Source organism: Apiospora aurea, assembly GCF_038362705.1.
Source record: "Apiospora aurea strain CBS 24483 chromosome Unknown utg000001l_segment0_segment0, whole genome shotgun sequence".
NCBI lineage: Eukaryota > Fungi > Ascomycota > Sordariomycetes > Amphisphaeriales > Apiosporaceae > Apiospora > Apiospora aurea.
In genome coordinates, this window is record NW_027117388.1 from 5,968,742 (window position 1) to 5,992,705 (window position 23,964).

At 54.7% G+C, this 23,964-nt stretch overlaps 10 protein-coding genes across 10 annotated transcripts; 7 read left to right on the forward strand and 3 right to left on the reverse strand.

The window, feature by feature from the left end:
* Window positions 1–144: 144 nt before the first annotated feature.
* PG986_001799 (aspartic-type endopeptidase) lies at window positions 145–1,986 on the forward strand (the record flags this gene model as incomplete). The annotated part of the gene is made up of 1 exon (XM_066838021.1): window positions 145–1,986. The coding sequence occupies one exon, from the start codon at window positions 145–147 to the stop codon at window positions 1,984–1,986; it is 1,842 nt and encodes a 613-aa protein (XP_066706914.1).
* A 905-nt stretch (window positions 1,987–2,891) lies between these two features.
* Window positions 2,892–3,527, forward strand: PG986_001800 (uncharacterized protein; the record flags this gene model as incomplete). Its single annotated transcript, XM_066838022.1, has 1 exon — window positions 2,892–3,527. The coding sequence occupies one exon, from the start codon at window positions 2,892–2,894 to the stop codon at window positions 3,525–3,527; it is 636 nt and encodes a 211-aa protein (XP_066706915.1).
* A 272-nt stretch (window positions 3,528–3,799) lies between these two features.
* Window positions 3,800–4,952, reverse strand: PG986_001801 (uncharacterized protein; the record flags this gene model as incomplete). Its single annotated transcript, XM_066838023.1, has 3 exons — window positions 3,800–4,359; window positions 4,445–4,838; window positions 4,908–4,952. 3 exons carry the CDS (start codon window positions 4,950–4,952, stop codon window positions 3,800–3,802), a joined length of 999 nt encoding a protein of 332 aa, XP_066706916.1.
* Window positions 4,953–6,217: 1,265 nt separating this feature from the next.
* PG986_001802 (alpha/beta-Hydrolase) lies at window positions 6,218–6,515 on the forward strand (the record flags this gene model as incomplete). Its single annotated transcript, XM_066838024.1, is given in 2 exon segments — window positions 6,218–6,299; window positions 6,313–6,515. 2 exon segments carry the CDS (start codon window positions 6,218–6,220, stop codon window positions 6,513–6,515), a joined length of 285 nt encoding a protein of 94 aa, XP_066706917.1.
* A 4,239-nt stretch (window positions 6,516–10,754) lies between these two features.
* On the forward strand, window positions 10,755–13,963 carry PG986_001803 (uncharacterized protein; the record flags this gene model as incomplete). The annotated part of the gene is made up of 2 exons (XM_066838025.1): window positions 10,755–12,198; window positions 12,312–13,963. 2 exons carry the CDS (start codon window positions 10,755–10,757, stop codon window positions 13,961–13,963), a joined length of 3,096 nt encoding a protein of 1,031 aa, XP_066706918.1.
* A 1,280-nt stretch (window positions 13,964–15,243) lies between these two features.
* On the forward strand, window positions 15,244–15,990 carry PG986_001804 (uncharacterized protein; the record flags this gene model as incomplete). Its single annotated transcript, XM_066838026.1, has 2 exons — window positions 15,244–15,361; window positions 15,452–15,990. The coding sequence occupies 2 exons, from the start codon at window positions 15,244–15,246 to the stop codon at window positions 15,988–15,990; spliced, it is 657 nt and encodes a 218-aa protein (XP_066706919.1).
* A 671-nt stretch (window positions 15,991–16,661) lies between these two features.
* On the forward strand, window positions 16,662–17,481 carry PG986_001805 (uncharacterized protein; the record flags this gene model as incomplete). The annotated part of the gene is made up of 3 exons (XM_066838027.1): window positions 16,662–16,736; window positions 16,823–17,215; window positions 17,323–17,481. The coding sequence occupies 3 exons, from the start codon at window positions 16,662–16,664 to the stop codon at window positions 17,479–17,481; spliced, it is 627 nt and encodes a 208-aa protein (XP_066706920.1).
* Window positions 17,482–17,799: 318 nt separating this feature from the next.
* Window positions 17,800–20,944, reverse strand: PG986_001806 (uncharacterized protein; the record flags this gene model as incomplete). The annotated part of the gene is made up of 3 exons (XM_066838028.1): window positions 17,800–18,260; window positions 18,341–19,646; window positions 20,591–20,944. The coding sequence occupies 3 exons, from the start codon at window positions 20,942–20,944 to the stop codon at window positions 17,800–17,802; spliced, it is 2,121 nt and encodes a 706-aa protein (XP_066706921.1).
* A 394-nt stretch (window positions 20,945–21,338) lies between these two features.
* Window positions 21,339–22,667, reverse strand: PG986_001807 (dehydrogenase s; the record flags this gene model as incomplete). The annotated part of the gene is made up of 1 exon (XM_066838029.1): window positions 21,339–22,667. The coding sequence occupies one exon, from the start codon at window positions 22,665–22,667 to the stop codon at window positions 21,339–21,341; it is 1,329 nt and encodes a 442-aa protein (XP_066706922.1).
* On the forward strand, window positions 22,621–23,929 carry PG986_001808 (uncharacterized protein; the record flags this gene model as incomplete). The annotated part of the gene is made up of 2 exons (XM_066838030.1): window positions 22,621–22,654; window positions 23,319–23,929. The coding sequence occupies 2 exons, from the start codon at window positions 22,621–22,623 to the stop codon at window positions 23,927–23,929; spliced, it is 645 nt and encodes a 214-aa protein (XP_066706923.1).
* Between the last annotated feature and the right edge of the window lie 35 nt (window positions 23,930–23,964).

The following is a 23,964-nucleotide window of genomic DNA, read 5'->3' on the forward strand; positions in this document are numbered from 1 at the left end:
TGCCTTCCTGACCGCGTGTCGTCTTGTAGTCTTCCTGTTTTTGGGCTGCGCCACTGCCGATCATGGTGTTATTCAGTCGTTCGCTTTCATATTAATAATATATAGATCTATAGGATCTACCTAATACCTGTCTTCAGCGCTACCATGAAGATGTCCACTCGTTTAGTGGCGATTGCCGCCGCTGCCCTTGCGACCGGCGCGAACGCCCAGCTGCTCTTCCCATTCTCGCGCCAGACAGTCCAGCATGGCTCTGCCCAACCACAACGGCGGTCCGGGTCGGAGAACAAGGGTAGTACTGACATGAAGTTCTCCGGCTCGGAGGCGACTTACGTGGTGGACGTGTCAGTCGGCACGCCGCCCCAGAACTTGTCCATGGCCTTGACCCTGTCCGACTACAACTCATGGGTCCCCGACGCCGCCCCGTGTTCTCAACACTCCAGCTGGAACAGCTATTACAAAGTGACCGAGGACGATTGCCTGCGCAATGCCTTCAGGGCCAACGAGAGTTCCACCTTGGTGGTGGAGCACGAGTACGGCTACTCGGTGGGCAACAGGAACCTCATGGCCGTCTACCCCGATGGGAAAATGGCGTTCGGGCATATGGTGCGGGACGATATGGAATTGCCCGGCGGCGTCCAAGTCGCCAACATGACCCTCGGCCTCGTCAACCAGGCCGACTCCCGCACCGGCGTGCTGTCCCTCGGCTTCAACACGTCAACCTTGGCAGCCGGTTTAAAGGACCCCGATAGTCCCGACGACCCTACCTTCGTGGACCGCCTCCTCGCCGACGGCCACATCAACTCTAAGGCTTTCAGTATGTGGCTAGACAGCGAGGACGCCACCACGGGCAACCTGTTGCTCGGCGCGGTGGATAAGTCGGCCTTCGAGGCGCCGCTCGTACGCTTCGACCTCACGCAGTCGCGGGACACTTCTGCCGGCTATTACGTGACGACGAACACCTTCAGCGCCTGGGTTTCCTCCTTTAACACCAGTGCCACCGACGACGGCGCCCTCACGCCCGTCCGGAACAAGACCCAGTTGCCCTTTGTGACCATCGACCCCACCTTCACGGTCTCGAACCTGCCGCAGGACCTCGCCGAGACCCTGTGGACTATGGCCGGCGCCGCCTACAGCCGGAAATACATGATCGCTACGATTCCCTGTTCGCAACGCGACAAGGTGGAGGGCCGGGTTAGCATCCAGTTCTCGAACACTTGGGGACCGAAGCTCACCGTCCCCTTGTCCGATCTTGTGCTACCGATGGATGCTTGGAGCAAACAACACCGCAGCCGGTCCTACTACGACGACGACTACGACGAGGCCGAGGACAAGGATGCCGAGGAGGACTCCGCTGATGATTGTCTGTTTGGCGCCCAAAACATAACCGCGGAATATCCCGCGGACTACGGCGACGACATGGCCGGCCTCACGATCGGCGCGCCCTTCCTGAAGCGCAGCTACCTCGTCTTCGACCTGGCCGCCAAGGAGGTCGCGATGGCGCCCGTCAAGTTCGGCGCCAGCAGCACCGAGGGCGACATCGTGCCCTTCCCGAGCTATGGTGCCAACATACCCGAGTCCACGCACAACCTCTGCTTCGAGACGCAGGGCTGGCTACCGGAAACCTACAACTGCTCCTACCACCAGCGTGACCGCGAGCACTCCGGCGGCTCCGATGACTACGGCGGCCTCTCCCGGGGCGGCCTCATCGGGCTGATCGTGGGCATGAGCATCTTCGGCCTCGTCTTGCTCGGCGTGGCCATCTGGGGCATCGTGAAATGCACACGGGATAACCGGCGCCTGCAGTCGGGGAACGTGTACATGGAGAAGGCGATGCCCATGGGGGAGGAGAAAAGGGCGGCGCGACCAGTTCCGTCTCGGCTCCGGGCGCGGCGCATTTCCCTTCCGGTTCTGATACGGCAACACCTGGTGCCGCTCCCAGATTGCCTTCGATCCCCGAAGTTAGCATGCTCCATCTCCCAAGGATAAATACTTCGTAGGCCACACGGAGTAAGAAAGAGACTTGGTTTATCTTGACGGATTCAAAAAGCACACACACACACACACATATATATATATATGTATATAGCCATAATATCTAATGTTTTAGGCCAGCACAGTGCTTCGCAATCACATGGTTTCCTCCGTTTTCGTCTGAATTCTTTTTTTTTTAGCAATGATCGCAAGAGAAACAGAACAGTTGCACACTGCAGGTTCATGCATCTCGTCTCGCTCCCCTCCCGGAAACAAGGAGACATCTTGATTGATTCTTTCAAAGAACGAGTGTCCCATTTCACGTGGTGGCCTGTTGTTGAGTTGGTCGAGATGAACAGGTCACTCCAGATCACTTGTCGTAGTTATACGTCCTTCCAAAAGACAGGCGTGGAAAAAGCATGTCTTAGTCACCAACCAACTCATCTCAACGGAGAGTCATGACTAAGGAAGAAGCGTAAAAAGAGCTGCGAGATGATGTAATGTTCGTCACATTCCCGCACAGCGACAGCAGCCATGGAGTCAAAACCCCTCTGGGATCGATCGTGTGCTCATCCGTTATTGTTATTCTCTAACTCAACTGATACACATATAAGCACATCATATCATATCTATCCCAACAAACTAAGCCAGTCTATATGAGGCGCGTCACCCTCCACCTTGGCTTTCGTTCGTGAAACAGACTCCCAAGAAACTGAGCCACCGGCCTGGTCGCCTTGGCACCGGGACACAAAACAACCAACAATATCATCACCATATCTATATTGCTGCAGCGGGAGATCGTCTAGATCTGTCTCTTATTCTTATCCTTATATCTCTTATCGTTCTACACCTCGTGCGCCCACAAGTCAGTCAGCCAGCACAACGCAGCTTTTACCCCCATTAGCACACACCCAATCTGCATGCCTCCTTCCTCCAAACAGGCTGGCGATAAGATAGAGGAGAGCTACAACAATAGGAGCAAGGAAACTTCTTTTCTAAGCAAAGCCCTCCACGAGGGAAAAGAAGGAGGGCAGGTGGCGGCCAAGGACGCACAACCAACCAGCAACTTCATCATCAGCATCACCACCATCATGCCCCTCACCCTCCTAACCTGCCTCGTCATCGCGGCCCTCGTCGAGACCCTGATCTTCAGCGCGTACTGCAGCACCCTGGACGACGGCGACGGCTGCTGCTACCCCAGCTCCGCGTCCGAGGCCGGCGGCTCCTCCTCCTCGTACTCCGCATACGGGCGGTACAGCCGAACCCGCCGGCGGAGCAGCACTAAGGTTGGTGCCCATGGCAGTGACGACGGCAGTGGCCGTCGTACAGGGACAGTATCGGCTCCGGCCGAGATGACTCGTATTCATCATCATCAAGGAGGGGACGGCGGTGTCGGAAATTCAATGTTCTCTTCTTCTTCAGCAACCTTGATCCAGTCAACGTCAGAGGTTAGCCTCGCCCGCAGAAGCAGCAATAGTCACACTAGTGGGGATCTGCATTATGGCCAAGGATACAGTCTCAGGCAACGCATCATGAGGAGAGATTCAAGAGGTTGATGGTAGAACTCGCGGGGAAAACGGGCAGCATTATCCACCTATTTGTAGGTTAGACTTTAAAGATGCAGGAAGAAGACTTATGGAAGTTGGGACCAGATGAATTCCCGGTATCAGCTGCTATGCTAACAGAGTTTATTGTTATAAGTACAACAATCCCGGAGTGGAACAAGGCCAAATATGTCCAGCCAGGCATCAGATCTAGTCTATCGTCTCATGGTCGCCAGAAAAAGAAAAAAAAGGAGGTTGCTTGCTAAATATCACAAACCTGTCGCTTAGAACTTGTAGACCTGGTCCTTGGTGTAGCCCAGGTCCTTAAGGATTCCGGTGAGCTCACCCTGGTCCTTGGGGCTGACCTTGGGGCCCGAGATGGCCTTGTACATGCCGGGGGGACCGCAGACGAACACCTTGATGTTCTCCTCCTTGGGCTCGGGCAGCACCGTCTTCAGCAGGTTCTTGTCGATGTGGCCCTTGCCGCCGACCCACTCCTTGGGCGGGTTGTCCAGGACGTAGAAGGCGCGGAAGCGCTGGGGGTAGGTGTTCTCAAGCTTCTCGAGCTCCTTCTTCAGCAGGATGTCCTCCTCGGTCAGACTGCCGTACACGAGCGTGACCTTGGTCTTGTCGTTGGGGTTGTTGAAGATGGCGCGGCAGAGCTGGTACATGGGTGTGATACCGGTGCCGCCGGCAATCAGGGCAATGTGGTTGTGCTTGTTGGACTCCCAGGGTACTTGGGAAGGGGTCCCTTGATGTCCAATCGCTGGCCAGGCACCATGTCGTGGAGATGTGTGGACATGGGACCGTTGGGGTACTTCTTGATGATGAGCTCCATGAAGCCCTTGTCATCTAGAGCGGAGAGCTGGCGTTAGTGATCCACCGCGCACAGGGAGCCATTGGCCACCAAAGCGTTGTTCAAAACTTACCCTCGTCGCTGGTAGGCGTGTAGGGGCGCAGGACGGGCTTCTCCATGCCCTCGTTCTTGAACTTGGTCAGGATGGCGCTGGCAATGTGCAGACCCGAAACCATGTCGTCCTCGGGCAGCTTGAAGCGCAGCTTCTTGGTGTTGTGGTTGATGACCTCGGAATCCTCGAGCACGAGGGAGACGAAGCCCTGGTCGCCGCCGGTGAAGGCGACCTTTGGGGTGGCGTTCGCGACGCTCTTGACTTCCTTCTCGGCCTTGTGGGCAGCGCTCTTTCCGGAGGGCGTGGCCGTGAAGTAGTAGGCAGCGCCACCAACGGCGGCAGCACCGGCGGCATAGAGGAGAGGGTTGGAGCCACCCTTGGCGGGTTCGGTGGCATAGGATCGCGAAAGCAAGTTCTGCGAAGAGGGTTGTCAGCTTCAATTGATCGGAACGTTGATCGCGTGAGGGCATTTTCGGCTTCTTACGTGCTTCAACGGCTGAGCCGCGCGGAAAGCAGATCTGGCGAACATTACGACGGGGCTGTAGAGGTACAAAGCGTTTACGAGGGTACCCAATTGAAGATTGGGAAAAGAGGGCGGTTGTTGCGAATGAGGTCGCTGGCAATGGTTCTATTGCTAGTAAAAGAAAGAACGGGATTGACTGGGAATTGACGAGTTTGCTATCCGCATCATTGCCAACGGCAGAGCCCGGGAAACGTTCAAGTATTACTGTTAGCACCCTCCCAAGCTCGCCATTGGCCCGAGCGCGTGACGTATTTCGTATTTTGTCGGTCCACACCCCACCTGCTCGCCTGCTCGCCTACTCTACTTCCGACCCGACCGGACCGACAACCGAGTGTTCGGACTTAGTATTCCAAGTTGACCGAATACTAACCTATCTGGAGCATTGCACCGTGGTGTTTTGCGACGGCGACGCACATACTGGACCATGCGCCGCCTATCCGCGGACATCAGGTTTAGGGTTTAGACTTGGCTTGACATAAACCTTCGACGTCTGGGCCCAGACTCTGTGCATCTGTCAGAGTCGCATAAACTAACAACTGACAACATTAGAGCTTTGATCCATTTAAAGCCTACCTGTCCCTGTCCGAGCCTGCCGAGCAGGGGAGATTCAACAAGTTGAAAGACCCAGGTTCGCCAAAGACATACATAAGTGCATATGCGGTGCTTGGTACATAGTGGCAGCACGACCAAACACCAACTGCACATGCCAGATCAAAACGGTTGGACGGGCAGATGTCCATATGGTACCTGACTCCGACCAGCCGGATAGCCAAGGCGTATTTAGCAAACTTTATGGGCCACCCAAAGACAGATCCCAAAATGGTGGAAACAAAACTTTAGAGATGGCGATGCCAGTTAGCGCCAGGGTCGTTGGCTGATTGGCTTTCTGTGATCGCGATCGCCAGCTAGAAACCTTCTGGTCGGGTTTTTCACTGACTCTTATGACGTAGGCTCCCCTGACAAATTTTCGGGTAGATCGCGAATTGCTGACCCCGGACTTAACACCGTGGGGCATCAGACATTGACTGAGGACACGCACGGAAAGGCTGCATTCCCGGTCGTCGTTGCCATGGAGCACTACGACGGAGCGCTGCGCGATCCTACGTCAACATCCTACCAAGCAGCAACCTCACAGATGGCAACCGTATCGACAACACAGAACCTAGGGCCCATTACGAAGTTGAGTCCCCAAGAATAACGCGCAGGACACCGCGCCGCGGAATTCGAATGGGGCTGATACAGAGCTTCGAAACGCATAGATTGAGATGCGAATGGCCGAGATCGAGGAGGCGTTCAGCGTGTTGAGCCAGATGAACTGTGGTCAGGGGGATCTTATGACCAAGTCGAATCTCCGTAAGCAAGGCAGCATCGGGGTCGAGTCCCAAAGGTCCGGACGATGTAGCCTGGTCAGACTGGACCGGGCTCATGTTCTTGGAACGTGCTACCACCATGAGCCATTCCGTTGATGGAGCTCTATCCGTCCAGATTTGTCGCAAAATAGAGAGATTTCCTCTGGTCGGGCAAGGGATTCTGTTGAATCTAGGGGTCAGTAACGTCGATGGTCGATGAGAACAGCAAAAGCCGCGTGCAGAGGCCGATCGTTGCCATTGGCTCCGAGGCCTTCATACATTAGCAACATAACTTCAAGAAGATGGTCGACATTGGCAATGGGATATTCTTAGCCAGACAGGCTTTGCTGTGCTCTACCTCACCCAGGACAAGTGGATCGCAGCACGGCTGAAGGTTCCGACCGAAATGCATCTGCGAGTGATAGATTGATTCCGAGGAACTCTCGAGAGTGCGCCCAAGGACGCAAACGGCAAGCCTCTCGTCGGCGTCATCACACGGGCTCTAGGAGATGAGGTCTGGATGCATATCAGCCCCTCCAAGAACGATGCCCACCGTCGCAATAGCGACATCAGTGGACGGATAGCCCGGAGCGACAGTGCTCTCTCATCGTTAGCGAATGTATGATAGGTGGGACTTAGATGGGATTCAGGTGTCGACCGGAAGCGTCGAGCTTTCTTGTGCTTTAGCGATGCATTGTATACCCTTAGGCGAGATGAGTTTTGCATAGCGGGAAGCGGAATCGAAGGTACATGGTCAGGTGGTTTCTGGTATGCGTTTGCTTTTTGCAGGCGGCATATACTGCATTCTGCTACTGTACACCCAAAGTAATGTCGCACAGCCGGCGTTCTATAAAAAGAACAAATCCACGTGCATGGTTTTATTGGTAACCTGGATTGTCACCCTTTCGCCCGTCGTGACCCTTCGTAACTCCCTTGCATGACGCTTAGGCGCACATCAAGTTCTATACAAATATATGGTCAGGCTGTAAGGTGGCATCATATTCCGGATTTTGATAGACTTAAACATATCTTTGTATGTGTCATGTTGGTCAACGCATCGTGCTCCATGCCTGGAATGCCTACTTACTAAACGCCTGAAGTCGGACTTGTAGTTGGATCGCCTGGGCTAGTCAACTAGCCAGGCACCAGCTTGGCCAGGCATCATCGAATGCTCCGGGAAGAGACCGGGCACGGTGGATTCTGGAAGACTGCTGGATTCAGCAAGTATCAGCGATGTAATGCACTCCACCAGATTCCGATTCTCGAACGCATAAGCAACCAGTAAGCAACGGGCGCTTCAGCCCTTCTCGTTGAGTGGTGTCGTCGCATGCCAGCCGGAACAGTCTGTTCGCTTTCGGCCCTGTAATTAGATTACGGATAGACTGTGATGATCGAAGACTGGATTGCATGGTGGCGGTTGGGTTTTCGTGCACCTGGGTTGCAGATGTAACCCATTACCAGAACGAGGAAGCTTGTCGCCATGGTAATATGAGCGCTCGGGGCTTCCCGCGTCCGTGGAGGAGGCTTCCTCGGTACCGCGTGGGAAGCATGGTTGGACGATGATGGTGCCACCGTAATGGTCACTGACGACGACGGGCGATGTGGGGATATAGTGCGGCTGGAAGGAGGATGCGAAAGTCGGGCTTGGCCAAGTCTAGGCGGCTAATTCGGTTAAAGTGGCCCTTCAACAATCACCGAAAAAACACTTTGACATCGCGACTGACGATTATCGTGTTGGCGAGCTTTTCGATGTGGTGGTGGTGGTGGTGGTCGGTCAGACTATGATAGAGCGACTTGCTGCGTGGGATTGGTGGATGCTATGCATATTGCTGATCGCTACCGTAACGGGGATTATTCCGCGGAAGGGCTCGGTGTCAGAAGGCCCTGTCGTTCCATTCTACTGGTCCTTCCGGCTGTCCAAAGTTGAGCAGACTGGATGCAGGTCCCGTCTGAGTCTGCCGGAATCGATCGCCCATGCCCTACACGCGAGGCCTTACAAAGAAGCCATATTGCAAAAGGCTAAACATCCATCTCGAGTGCTCCGGTGTGATCGCGATCTGCAAGGTGGACGGGACCATCACAAGCCGGCCGCCAACTGAGGTTTTGAGAATGGGAGAGACGCTGGGCCAGGTTCGAGCAAAGAAAAGAGACGCTCGGGTCCATGTCGAATGCCGAAGTCCGGCCAGGCCGCAGGGCTGCTGCCCTTTCCAAGGTCGCTTAGATGCAAAGCAACCAAAGCTGACTGAGCATGACTTGGCCATAAGTGACGGCATTGGACGAGCATACATGCGTATGTACTTTGCATTTGCGTCTTGATATCGGAGGGTCATGGTCCAAGTCATAGGAGGGGTGGGCTACTGTGCATACCTACATTGATCGAGAGGTTCTATTTCAAGCTTGTTCTTCAAGAGATCGAGAACAACAGCGATTCAAGCATACATACCTGCCATTGTGAAATCCCCCCGAAAGCTTCAGGGTTCTTTGGCGGATAATTACCAGGTACGGAGTTGAATCACGAAAGCTGTAGAAAGATTGATGAGAGGATGAGCAACACCAGGATTCCACTCCGTCCCGAAGACCCTACTAGTAGAAGATCCACCACTCTACAGGCCCAGCAGGCCTAGCTACAGTGAGACTAACGTCCCCCACATTCGGATTCAGGGATTGGGGAATCGATCTACAGTGGACCTAAGTAAGCTGGCTGGGGTTAATGGGGACACACTGGTCTTGGACTTAGCACCGGAGGAGCTTACTGTAATACGATGACTGGGCAGGCCAAGATGCATTACCTCCAAACAACATACCTCATCATTCGTGTTGCTTTTGTCACAGGTTGATACCTGGCGCCGGTTTGCTGGCACCACCTGCAACCACCAGGCCCTCTACATATTTTCTTTGCCTGCAGGCGTATTGCGTGCTGAGCGTAGCCGCTAGGCGTCGGGTGGCGTATTGAACGGGATGGCGCTGCATGCTGCTATTGATTGAACTGCCCGACCCTATCCTTCTTGGGCTTTGTTACACCGCAGGCGCTCACACACACCTCCAATTCTACGCATCGGTGAGCTGCTGAGAGACCTGTCAACCTGGTATGCGAGCTGCCGGGCGGCCAGTCTTGCTTCGCTATGCCCGCTTGCTTTAGCCAACACGTCCTGGGCTCACCTGAGGCAGTACATCCAGCAAACATTGCTTGGCAATGGCCTTCTTTGCCCCCTCTCCGCGTTCTCATCTTTGTTCCGCCCACCACTGCCAACTACTGCCCCATCACTCCCTCAGGGTAGGACGAGCCGGGCGGGCAGGGAGTAAGCTCGGACGGGGCTATTTCAAGGGCTGATTTGTAGCTGTAACAACCTATCGTGATCATCCTGGACATCCCCAGTTCTCCGACTCGTCTTTCAGGGGTTAAACGAGGTACCATGTCTTTGCCGGTTTGTTGAAGTAGAAAGCAAGTGCGTGTCTACTTTCCCTGACGTCTCCTTCCAACTGGACTGATCTTATTTATTGCTTCTCGCAGAGTTGGTTTGACCGGTTGGCTTCGTGCTCATCCCCATCCAAGTTGGTTCTGCTCCTCTCGGCCCTTCTCTCGCGCACTATAAGGTCAGGTCGTGTACCTTCTCAAATCTGACGGCTACAGCATCGAAAAAGTCCGTGGTCACATCAACTCCATTTGCAAAGATACCATCTTCTTTTCACCTCTCCTTTTTTCCATGCCGAACCTCGGGTCTCATAGCGTGCCATCCACCAGCCAGTTGCGCAATTTGGAGACTGCCGCTTCTCGGCAAAAGCTTCAATAAGCAACAAGTACCTGATCGTTCGAGGTACCGAATCCGACAGTGAGAGTATGCGCTGCAGGAGCCAGATCAGTGCGTAGCATTCTCGCACTCTACGCCCACCCCGACCTTCACACCCTCAGGGCCTACCAATTTAGAAGACGTTCCCCAGGTTTCCTGCAAGACAGAAATTTAAGACCCGTGGACCATCCATCGCTGCTGATGCCATTGCAACGGGGGAACGGCCCTTTATCCCACTGCGAACCAAACCACGCAGCTATCCTTAGCCGAGACATATTACTCTTTTTTCTACGTCCTGATTCGACGCGTCATGTTCAATATGGCCATAGTACGAGGTGCCAGGCCAGAGAAGCCAGGCATGCCAGGAAGGCAGGATAGTCTCTCGCGTATGTTGGAGTTGGAGAAGCACTACAAGGTATGCTGCCTCGGGTATTTGCCTTCACTACATACTGGGGACGGCAATGCTTGCCAGTCATCTTGATGGCCCCTCCATAAATTCACCCACTAACACGTCTTGTTCTCACTCCCTCTAGATGCAGCGTACTCAAGACAATGGCTCAATTCATCCCACCCCGGCAGGACCAATAGGTACAAGATCACCACCATCCGCCCTTCCTGATTTAGCATTGCGGGTTCGGCGTGCCTCTGCACATCAGCCACCTACCCAAAATATGAAAGTCGCTCGAAGGTCTGCTGGTCTGCCATCTTTGTCAATCTCAATTCCTCCGTCCCCAACGTCGACCCAGGGCGCCGGAGATGATGAGCCTTCTCCTGCAGGAAATCCAGAATTAGTTGATGAACCAAGAAAGGAGCCTGGAGAACGTACAAAAACAGTCACGTTCTCGGGACCTCAGGAAGACGAAGAGGACGACTTGTCAGACGCGTCTTCTATCTGTCATTCGCCGAGCTGGGAAGGGTTTGGACAGAGTAGCAAGAAGAAGGCCAAAAAGCGAAAGAAAGAGAAAAAGAAGCTTGAGGAAAAAGCCATCAAGGCCTCCAAAAAACCATCCAACAGACTGAGCAAGGCTCCTCCCCAGGAAACGCAAAGCGTTCAGGCGCTCAAAGCTTCAAACCGATCATTATCAGCACCAGAGCTTGAGCAACAATTGAAATTTATCCCAGGAAGTCTAAATCGGTCAACAAGTGACTTTCCCCCGGAAACAATGGCCAGCGACAATCCCAAACCCCAGGCCCTCGGCGACGAAGGCGCCAAATCGAAGAGCAGAGGTTTCCTTGCGAGCCTCAGAAGCAGCTCCACGGGACCGAAGAAGTCGTCAACTCCGCGGAGCAGTGTTGACGATGCACAATCTGTTCACAACGGCACTATCGCTGGGCCTCCCTCGCACATGTACAACTCAACGGGGCCGGTGACTGATCATGACTTCACCAATCCGCGCCAAGCGCCGTCAATCAGATCCAATGCGTCGGGATCAACGCAGTCGATGTCTTCTCAAGAAAAGCGCCCAGGGCTGGGTCGGCACCATTCGAATGCTGGCCATGGCCGCAGCATGTCCTTGTTCTCGAGGCTCAAAGGACCGTCGTATCTCTACTATCATTCACCAGACTCGGAGACCAAGGAGGACAAACCTCGCCCACCCCTTTCGCGCTCAGCACTGAGCAGCATAGAAGTAATGCCAGTCCCACAGCACAATAGCCGTCCAGCATCGGTCACATCATTCTCGCAGAAGATGGAAGGGGCACCGGACAATGCAGAGCGGGGACGACAGCCAGCAGCCCATTCATCGCGTCCAAGGGACTCGAGCAGCGACTATGAGGAGGCTGGTCTCACGGAACGACGTGAACGACGACTACATGCTACAGGATATACGTCTGCGCCCCAGCAACCTATCGCGAACGAAGGTCGCCGACGGCCTCACAACTATGCGACCAAGGGCCGCAATGGCGAGGTCGAGGGATTACCAAGCGGAGAGCAGACCGCTAGTAGTCAGAGGAATCTGGCAAAAGAGCATATTGAGGTGCAGCGTGTTACCCAGCGCCCGACACGGGAATCAGAGGACCAGGTGCAACGCACGAAACAAGTCCGAAGGGAATTCGACTACCCGTCTACCATAGACAGCTATGCTTCACCCTACAGGGACGAAGTCGAGCAATTAAGTATCAGACATCATTTGAATAACGAGGAGGATCGTGGCTTTGTAGACAAACAGGTCTCAACATCCAAGGAAACTTCTGTTGCATTTGACCCTCGATTGGCGGGATTAGAGCAGTCTGGCCCGGAGAAAAGGTGTCACCCTCACCAAGCGTCATTGGCAGGGCCGTGAGCCATGATGATGATTTTGGCAACGCCACAGAGTCGAGCGAGGAAGCACCTGTGATAGAGGTGGTAACGAGAGTAAAAGAACCCGCCATGATCCCCAGCGCCCACCAGAGACCTTACAAGAGGGAAAAGCCTGCCGATTACTTCGCCTTCATTTCTGAATCCTACGCTCCCCCATCTCTGGAGTTGAGACCTCCAACAGAGGGCAGAACCCCATCGTCACCTCGAATTGACGAGGCATCGGACGAAGATGACGAGGAAGAACCTTGGAGCATCATGGCACAAAGCCTAGAAAACGCGAGGGGCGCATTAACACAAGTGGTGACCTCAGCTGCCGGAGACCATTCGTTGGTGCCAATATCACTATTGGGTGGCCCACCCGTTGGTATATCGCCAGCCATATCAACCGACCAGTCAGACAGCGATGTGCCAGCTTTCGAACATCTTGGTGATGTGACCCACGAGGCAGATGCTGTACAGACTCGATATCAACCTCAGTCTCTCCAAGGGGAACAATCCAGTGGCAATAATTCGGAAAGGTCTTCATCTTCTACGAATGGGGAAGCTCGCCCCCTGACCTCGGCGATGACGACTCCAAACAGTTCACGACCACATTCCCGAAGAGGACAGTCGGTGGATATAGTCCCGCGCTCTACGGTCAAGTCAGCACTCACGCAAGCTGACGAAAGAGCGGCCCAAAAGGCCTACAGAGCATCGATTGTAGAACCATCAACTGGAGGACGTAGTTCTCGCATATCGACCCCCGACGCATATATCCAAGACGATAGTTGGAGCCGCACCGCCCTGCCAATCGATCACGACACCCATTCTGTTACGTCTATACGCTCGAATCTATTAGATGCCTCGGCCTCGACGCCCTCTCCGGCGGGTACGCCTACCTCGGCCGCGTTCGCTGATGAGTTGAAAGAGGGGACAGAAGAAACGATACGGGCACCAGAAGCCCCGCGGCGGCATACTCTTCCTCCCAAGGCACACTCCTCGATAGATCTACCTGCAACAAGTTTCCTGCCGCCACTAAGGCATCAGCCTCTCTACCCAAGGAAATCCAAGATGAAAGGCTCATCCACCAGCCTTCCTACCAGCCTCCCGAACTCTCCACCCGCAGATTCCGATACTGAGGCTCCAGCGCTGCGGCCGACTTCATTGAAATCATCGCGGAAGAACAGCTCGACCAGCCAAGACTCACAGCAGAGTCCTGCTTCGGCCAGCGCTGCCTACCTTCAAGAAGCTCGAAAGACGGTACCGGTTCATCCCCTATCCTCTCGGGCACTGCGCCCGGTCTACCCGCCGAAGGGCGCTCTGCCTTCAGCAACACGCTCGGCGTCGCCGGAGCGGAGAGGCGAGCCTCTGGCCAAGATGCTGGTGGAATGCTGCAACTGCAGGTTCTTCCACGACATGCCCTCCCGGGTGTACGAGTGCATGGCGAAGCCCGACTCGGTGGTCGAAGACAAGCAGCTCGGGGTCTCGGCCACCATCACAACCATGGTCAAATGCCCTTGGTGCGCGCATGGCATGACGACCCAGTGCTGTTCTGGCTACGCGGCTGTTGTGTATCTGAAGGAGAAGCTGCACGGTAAATGAAAGTGTGCATCGGTACAAAGGGGGCTTTCTCGTCTTTATTGTCTATCGTTTGGGCCTGCATTCGGAATGATAACGCGAGGGTCCGGATATCTTGGAGCTCCTTTCTCTCCTCTTCTCATTTGTTCATATGGCTGACACATGATGCTTCGTTTTCTTCTTCCTCTTTTTCTTCTTCTCTTCTTTGGGTCGGTTTCGACTCGAACGCTACATAGCGTGTTGTCCTCGCATTCGATCGGAGAAGGAAAAGCAAAGTTCTTGTGTTCTTGATTTCATCTGCATACATGTCTAGATGCTCCTTGCTTATACACGGAAATGTCAAGTGCGGAAAGCTACACCTTTGTCGTATACACCCGCCTGGCATTAGCGTGCGCCTCGTCTGTCTATATGAAGATCCGTAGCACAGATATGTAACGTTGTAGAACATCGCATAGCCCAGAAAAGAGAGGATTTACTTGTAGCTTGCTGTGCATACATGCAGTGTGTAGTGAGTGTACAGTGATGATGATACCTAGCCGGTTCGGCCCGCCATCGAGATGCAAAGCGTCGGTGGCTGATGCAGGTCTGTCATTTTGGGGCTTTTGGGCCAGCATTGGACACATTGGGCTGGTGTGGTAAGATTCGTGGGCGCTGAGGCAGCTACTATGTCTTTTCCATTGCATCACGACATATTGAATACGAGGATAGCGTGTCATTTGGGGCGACATGATGTGTTTCCCTTTGAGTCAAGTTCCTAGTGCTCACGGATGGCAGAAAAGAGAGTGAATACGAGGTTTTCCCTTAGTAAGAAACATGCCGCGACACCAGGCGACTGGGTGGGAAGGTCGCTTTCGCACAAGCAGCCGTCGTTCGTTCTCTGTCCGCCAGAAAGCAGCAAATCTTGGGCGGCATGCGACCGGGAGCTCTCCACCTGCCACCCTACATAAGAAAGACAGCGATGAGAGACAAGTTCAGCTTTCAGTAAGATTTCCTCATCGGGCAGCCTGCATCTGCACCAAAGTCGGTCTCCGTCTCAGTACATTGTACCAACCACCTGCCTGCCGTCCCTAGGCGGTTGTACTTGCTTACCACCCGCCAAAGGACCCGAATGTCGTAGCGATCGCCATGCGCTATTGGGAAACGAGAGGCGGGTAGCGTAGGAAAGGCCGCGACCATCGTGCATATAAGTAGGACGCTGGATCACGCTCTCATCTCGTCCAGAGAAAGAAGCAGATCGGGCAGTCTTGTTTTCCACACTCACTCATACCGACGACACAGCTCCATCATTTCGGCAAAACAGTACGATGCTTTCCAAGCACTTCACGGCTCTGGCCGCCTTCGCCACCGGTGCCGTCCTGGCCGTTAACCAGACCGGGCCTTATCACATCCACATCACCGGCAAGACGGACAAGTCCATTGATGGTAAGAACCGACATTTTCATCCTCTTCTATCCCATTTCCAATTCTATCCACTCTCACTGTCCAAGAATTAACAGAGTAACCACCCCTCAGGCTACGCCGCGTCGTACCACGCCGGCGCCGCCATCGAGGCGCTAGTCTACGTGTCGGGCCCCGCCAACGGCACGTCGCAGGAGTACTACTACGACTACCAGTCCTACAACCCGGAGACGGGCGAGGTCTTCCAGCCGGGCTACATCGTGTGGCAGCTGCCGTTGTCGGGCGTCAACGGGACGACGTACGTGCCCGAGGCCCTGACGATCGAGTCGCGCGGCAACTGGGCCTCCAACGTCGCGCCCGCCATGTTCTACCCGGGCACCGACGGCGGCGCCGCGGTCAGATTCTACGACGACGAGGGCGCCGGCGCCGGCGCCAACCACTCCGTCTACCTGACCGGCCGCGACGACTCCGGCTACACGGACCAGCGCCCCGAGCAGGGGCCCGGCCCCCTCGTCGACGCCACCAACTGGCACCTGTGCTACCAGTACGTCGGCGGCGGCGGCTACTGGTACCAGACCGTCTCCTGGGTCTTCGCGCTGCCGCCGTCCAACCCGACCTGCCTCCCGGTCAACTTGGCGCTGGAGCTGATCTAGTGGGGGAGAAGGGAGATGTAAATTGGCTGTTGATTGACCTACTTTCTGAAGAGTAGTGCCATGTTGACTTAGGACGGAGCGTTATGAAATCATGTCTGTTGATGAGTCCGACGAACCCGTAATCCGCGACGGAGGAGCCTTGGGGTGGAACCCAATGATATATGCTTTTCCCATACCAGAACCAGTCCTTACTAAACCATTTCAGCCTAGTTACGAATAATGTATTTACTTTACAATCGCTTAGAAGAAGAATGCCGGCTTCCCGTGATAACACCGACCATTTGTGGAGATCACCAACGGGCGATGAGACGGATTTAGTTACTGGGAACGGAGGGTCGCCCGGGGTTTGGTACTCTAACCCCCCGGACCTACAGCAAAGTTAATCCTCCAGAAACCGCCTGCGTTTTGTGTTTTACGGCATATAATGTACATACGAATGGATTCAGCGGAGTTCACACATCACGGAACGTGTGGAGGACGGAGCATCATGCGGTTCCAAGCCCCCTAAAACCGGACAGCACAGAGGGGCCGTGATACGCTTTCATATATATAAAACAGGCATGGCATATCGCAGTGATAGCATTCCTTTCGATGTACTGAAAACGGCTGTATTGTATTAAGCCAAGTGCATCAAGTCTTGAATTCAATCAACTATACATCCGCTATTCAACATGAGTGGCACCGAGTACACCATCCAGCAGTATCTGCTCGACCGAGCCAACATCCAAGACACGGTGAACAAGATCGTACGCCAACCCCCCTTTGCTTTCCCGCATATCCCCATACCACTTATTGTCATATCTACTCACACCCGTTCCCCCGCGGCCAACAGACCCTCTACTACGACACCGACAACGCCCCCGCCCTAGCCGACGAATGCTACGCCCCGGGCGGCGACGACGCCGTCACCATAGACTACACCTCCATGTTCGCCGGCCGGCCCCTGACCGTGTCGAGCCGGAAATGGGCCGCCGACGCCGTCGGCATGCTGCGCGCCTTCGACGCCAAGCAGCACGTCGTGACGGGGCTCGTCATCGAGCAGCTTCCCCAGCCGGCCATCCCCATCATCAACGCCGCCGCCGCCGCCGGAACGCACGTTGCGGTTCCCTCCATACCGGATAGCTGTACCGTCGTCGCCAACGTGAACGGTCACATCGTGCGCAAGGCCGCGACCGCGGAGGCTGCCGAGTCCGCCGAATTCGCTAGTAGTCTTCTACACAACGGGGTAAGTTCGGCGTGCTGATTTATATATCTTGGCTTCAACCTGTCACGTCGTTCTTGGCTCTCCTCAAATAAGTCGAAAGGGGGTACTAATGACTGTTGTGGCTTTAGGGCCGATACGAATTCGATTTGGTTCGCGTCAAGGAGCTCGAGGAAGCCGGGAAGAACCCCTGGCGGGTTCGCAAGCACAAATGCATCTTGACCTGGAGCGATGGCAACCCTCGCGTCATGGAGCCGATGAAAGACGCGCCTGTGGTCACGAGGGAATAGACACTGGCAGTTTGACTGATGTGGAAATATATTTGGGGCAATCTCTTATTTGCATTAACAGTATGGACTCATATCAAGTCGGAAATCCAAAGCACAAGCAAGGTCACTTGTCAGTAGTACTCTTACAGAAAAACAGAAAGCCTCGGAACGCCGCCTGATGCCCACTAGGATGGACGAGTGCCCTCCCATGGCTATGTGTTTCCCCCTTCTCGGGAGGGTATCGCAGTCGCTTTCTGATAACACGGTAAATCAAACGCCTTTCACGCTGAACACCTTTCCCTTATGCAACCGCGGAGAACTAGGGATGGGGAGGAAATCTCAAATACCGGCGAATGTGGTGCCGACGTAGTCAGAGCCGCAGACCGCACCGCGCTGCTGCTCGCTCAAGCCAGCGCTCCAGAGCTTCAGCTCGGCCAAGGAAGCGTTTCCGATGGCGCCATGCAGCTTCGCCCTGAGGAGGTCGGCGGCAGCATTTCCGCTCCCTCCGTTACTGTTTTCTTTTTCCTTGCTCAAGATTGCGAAGCGAAGCGCAACCTCGGTTACCGTGACTAGGATACTGATGATAATTAGGACAATGACGATCCATGTGATTGTGCTCATCTTGGCGTCGGCAACGGAATCCGACAGGATTTCAGCCAGATCCAGGAATACACGACAGCGCTCGTTGAGCACTTTGATGCGGGGGTCAATTTCCAGATACTCCCGAATGGCGACAAAGAGAGGATGTAACATGGGCTCGGCATCCCAGAAAAAGTTGGGGACATCGAGGATATTCGAAGCTGTTGCATCGCGAATTAGTAACCCTTTCGAGGCCGTCTCGGCGAATGCTTAGTCGGAATGCTTGTCTTCTGCCACTTACATAGATTGATGTCGACGCGGCTCTTGAACAAGCGCCCTAATATCTTGAGAATCTCGGTCCTTGTCATACTCAAATCACCGGTTAAAGCCAACCGCTTCGGCACATGCTGGGCGTTGAGCATGGTCTCTGACATGCGCTCCTCAAAGAAGCATAGTTTGGTACTTTGGGCAATGGCATGGCTGATGGTCAGCTTGACCATATGGTCGGATCGCGGCAATAGCGTGATCATGTCGTTGAAAATCCGGGGTCGCTTAATGTTAGCGTTGTACTCGAAATGAAATTCCTCCGTCTCGAAGTCGTTCTGCTCGAGGGGGCGTGTGACGAGCGACACCCCTGACTCGTTCTCGGCAAATGCGAGATCAGCCAAAATGTTCTTCTCCTGCTGCTCGGTAAAATTCCAGAACACCACCACACCATAGGAAAAGACAAACATCTCGGCAAATTGCTTAGCGTCGGGCGCAAGATGATTGGTGGGATTATTCGAGGCTTCCTGTGGATCATAGTCTCTGTCGTCAGACGCAGAGTGGTGATTGCCGTTCTCGCGCGTCGGGCTGGTGGGACTCTGGCCAAAGCCATACTCGTCGTAGTAACCCATGTGCTCGTCCCTCTGCTCGTTCCTCTCGATTTCGAGATCCACCACCGTCTTCCCTGTGCCCGGCGACTTCAATATTGGGCGACTTCTAACTCGGTATCCTTCCGTGCCAGGTAACAGCGGGATGTGATATACCGTGTACAGGCAGTCGTCGTATAGTTTCGTTTTCGCATCGTGCTTCTTGCGCAAGAATTCCGACGTCGCCTTGATTTTGTACGACTGGGCCGTGCAGTAGGCCGTCAATCTGGAAAGCTTCTCGGCTCTCTGGACTTTGGGTAGGCGTTCGGCATAACTCTTTCCTCGCAGTGCGCCCCGTTTCCTCAGCATATCACGCTCGTCGTCGTTCAGAGGCCTGTCCTCCTCCTCGATCAAGGCGTCCCCCTCATCGTCCAAGACCTCGTCGTCCTCGTCTGCCACCGGCAGCAAAACAAGCTTCTCGCTGATCCTCGAAGTTCGTGAAGGAATGTTGTGTTGGCCGGTTCGCGAGGCGAGATTGGGTAGGCCTCCTCCACTTATGCGCCGGGCGCCAGTGACTGCGCGAGGGGAGACCCCTGGGGGAAGTCGAGGTTGGCCAGAGGGGATTTCTGAAGCGTACTGTAGAACATTATCGACGGAGATGAAGCGCATCGATGACATGCGTGGAGGTGCTCCGGCCGCTGTCACGGGCAATGGCTGTGCGCTCCGAGATGCAGGCCGCTGACGCGCATCTGTGACCTAATGATCAAGTAAGTTAATAGGTAGATCTGGCCGCCCAAGACCGTACTTGGATTGAGAACACGGTGGAAAACATCGCTTGGCCTTACCAGCATCGACGGCCCCCGTCTCCCAGACACAGACGCCATGACGGAACGACCAAGGTCTTGAACGGACGGTTAGAGACGTAGGAGGGAACTGGGCAATTTGTATTGTAACAATGGTTACAGAAAGAGCATCATGATACAGATAGAAATTGATTCGGTAACGTTACAGCTTCACTATGTTGTATGGGCTGCCCCAATCTCTCTCCCAAAGCAATGTTGCTTTTGAATTGTTTGGGTAGCGACGCAACGTACGCAGTGCAGTCCGTTCAGTTCAGTGCATTGAGACTTTGCAACGGCTAAATGCACCAGCCACAGATGACCTCACTAAAACCAAAAAAAATATGGACAAGGGTTAGCTAGCTAGCTAGCTGTCAGCCACAGAATGCATTGAAGCATTCCAAGTAAAGTAAACAAACATTGTGAAAGGGCTTGACTAATCTGCGGTCACTTACACCAGTCAGACTCTTCTAGCAATCCTTCTTCGAACCATGCCGACATCAGCCGCGAAAGAACCTATCTTCTTCAATTGAAGTCGCAGACATTCTGAGGACTCCCCCTGCTGTTGAACCGACCACGTCCGTAAGTTTTGTCGCCGCTGCCCTGAAGGAACCATCCGCTGGCATAGTTACCAGGGACTGTTGGGCACTCGGCGTCGATTGTGGCCATATAAGTGGCCAAGTCAGAGCCGAGGCAGTCCTGGGCATACCCATGATTACAGATATAAACCTCCACCATCTCCGGGCAGCCCGTCCAGGTAAGGATGCTGTGTTTGGGGAGCTACACAGTTTGTGTGTCAGCAGGTAGTTATTGGACTTGGTCAAAACCTCGAAAGTGACAAGAAGGATATAGGCTTCCTACCATGTTCCCTATATCGCACCAATAGCCCAGCTTCTCGGCCAGTTCGAGATAGCATGGCTGTCTGACCATCTCACCGCCGATACAGCCCCATTGGTCCTTAGTGCGAGGAGTGAGGAGAGCGTTGTTGGACACGGCCGGGGTCGGTAGGTTCGCGGCGGTAGAAGTGGCGCTGCTTGTTGAGTCGTCGGTGATGTTGGTGTGCACGAAAGGTTTGCCGTCGTCAAAAGCAATGATGTAGCCACCACGAGGCAGCTTGCTTAGGAGGGTGTCGACGCCATTACCTCCGACGGGGGCTCCAGAGACAGCCCAGCACAAGGTTAACAGAAAGCAAATGATGCCAAAGATTGAAGGCATGTTGATTGCCGGACGTGATGCTGCTCAATAGTGCTGGGGGGATTGTCTCTGGCGAGAAGAGGGCAAGATGATGAAGATGCCAGAGAGTAGTGGTGTTGGTGAAAAGGTATGTCCCTACACTCACTTCTATTTATATATTGGTAGATCCAAATGTGAATACAGCAGTCTGGTAAGTGCTGGTAGTAAGGTGGAATGGCCATCATAGTGCTGCATGTCGTTACTTCATGAACTTACAAGTATTACCCCTTTTCAATGATATTGAACATGACACACATTGTATGATCATTCATTGCGCTCGGATAGTGCGTATTTAGAAACCATAGGGGCTTGGTCTGGCGTGTTCAATTTCTACCTTGGGGCCTACCTTCAATGCAAGGTCCTCCGCCTCCGGGCCTCAGGGGATCCTGAGCACATCATCCACATGGACTACCTGACCCGTGGCGATCGATCTATTCGCCGCTATACCGGTCAGAATAGACAAGGCGCCATCGATGTGACTTGCTGCCCGCATGCAGTCATCCGTCGTCGGCACGCCGAACAGGTCATTGAGCAAGACAGTGTCGCCGCCCCCATGAGCGCCTACCCCAGCCGGTATCTCGACCTCCCGCGGCTTCTCGAACAGGGGGCGCAGCAGCAACGTCGTCTTCTCGATGCTGCCCTCCGCCGCCTGGTCGCTGCCGCTATTCACATAGCTGTTCTCCACGACCTCCAGCTCCAGCCGTCCGCAGGTGCCGTTGAAGCTGACCCGGAACCCCTCCCAGGGGGCGTAGGCCGTCAGCGAGTACGTCATGACGGCCCCGTTCCGGTATCGAACCAGCAGGCTCATGGTGTCTTCGATGCTGATGCCGTCCGAGAACACGCACTGGTCGCGATAGTACGCGTCCTCGTGCTCGGCGTCCAGGTAGAGCGCCCGGAGCTGCTCGTGGTCCTCCATGTGCAGCGCAAACGGGTCCTCCCGGGCGGCCTCGCTGCCCCGCGCCCGGGCGTAGAAGGCCGTGGCGCCGCGCCGCTCCGCGTTCTCGCGGCCGTAGAACTTCAGGTCGCCCTGCGCGTACACGGTGGTCGGGCGCGTCTGTAGCCAGAAGTTGACGAGGTCGAAGTGGTGCGTGCTCTTGTGCACCAGCAGCCCGCCGCTGTTGCGGCGGTCCCGGTGCCAGCGCCGGAAGTAGTCGGCGCCGTGCGACGTGTTGAGCATCCACTCGAAGTGGACCGAGGCGACGGTTCCGATGGCGCCCGACCGCAGCAGCTCGAACACCTTGGTGTTGTGCGGCGCATACCGGTAGTTGAAGGTCACCCGGACTCGGCCCCCCTGGCCGCCTCTCGCCTCCGTTCGCTCGACTGCGTCAAGAATTTCCCGGCATCGCGGCGCGTCGATGGTCATGGGCTTCTCCGTAATGACGTTGCAGCCCAGCTCTAGAGCGCGGACGATGTAGAGGTGGTGCGTCCGGTCGATGGTCGTCACAATCACCTCGTCGGGCTTGGTGTCCCCTATCATTTGGTCAAGCTGCGCGGCTGGATATGTAGGAACAGAGTTATGACCCAGAGAATCCAGCTTGGAGTTTGCATACGCCATGCGGGTTTGGTTGGTATCGCATAGCGCCACAATAACGGACGTTGCCGAGAAGTCTCGGGCGATAGCCGTGTAGTAGAAGATAGCACGCCCGCCCGTGCCCACGATGGCGTACCTTTTCTTCTGGCTGGCAGTCAGTCGTGAGTCAGACATGGTAATAACTCTTAGCTTGCCGGTATTTCTTTTACCACTAATCTTGAAACCTATCTACAAGATATAGAAGTGGTTGGTGTAAAGCAAGGATCCGGAGGAAGATCACCGGAACCGAAACCTTTTCGTCAACAGCTGCACCGAACGAATCCTCAGATTACCCCGAAACCCGAAAGATGGTTCCTACGCGAGTGCGGGGGCTTTAGTCGCCTTCCTGCTGGCCAAGACCCCTTATGTCAATGACAGGAGCGCTTGACATGGTGCTGCGACGCTTTGTACGCCCTGCAGTGGTTTGTGTGCTCCCTCGAGAACATAGCCGTGCTCCGCGCGCGAAGCCATCAAAGCCAATTTCCCTGGGCCGGAAGCCTGCCGAAATGTGTGAGATGAAGAGCAGTTATGTAAAGGTTGTCGACGGCTCCACGTAACCAGAAAGAGGATTCGAGAGTTACAAATCGGGCAAACGGTTGAGGCAATGGCAGCGCACACGCGATGACCAGTTCAACAAACGATGAAGGCCTCATCATACCACTGAATTGAAGGAGAGTATATTATATTCATTTTGTTTTTTTGAAGAAGACAACTAAATGTCGTATGTAGATCCTGTAATTATATTGTCGAGGGGAATAAGACGTACCTTCCTATGTTCCGAGATAGATACGCCTGAAGAAGACTTGCATCGCTTAAGCCGGCAATTGTTTCTGGACCATGTCAAGGAGATCGATCCAAAATTTCCAACTCCTTTTTGCCCTGGCGTTGACAGGCCAGAACATGAGCGCCCGTTTCGTTTGACGGTAAAGGTCCTGCTTGCACTCGAGGTACGGCAACCACTTGCCCATCCCTTCTCCTTCACGCATCCTTATCTCTCCGTCGATAAGCCAGTCGCGCGCGGTGCGCCCATTCTCGTCGAGGGCCGCCACGTCGCACCCCTTCTCGGCGAGGAAGTCCAGATAGGGCAGCACCTCCCGAAAGCCGACCCAGGGGTGCGGTCCGCCCTCGAACCAGCCGCGGGACTGCAGCCTGAACACGTTCTCGCAGAATGTGTGCAGCGGCGTCCCGAGCTTTGTCCCTCGGCCCCTGTTGACGTCGATGTCGCCGCGGTCGATGAGAAACTCGACGATCTTGCGGCGACACCGGCAGAGGCCTTTCCGACTGAACGTACCGGAGAAAGCCAGGTCCACCATGAGCCGCAGTGGCCCCGTCCGATCTTCTGGGCCGTAGCGACTTTCGGCCGCGCGGCAAGCGTTTTGCGGGGTGTGATGGTATAGAAGTTTGAAGAACTTCAGCCAAGCATTTCCCAAGC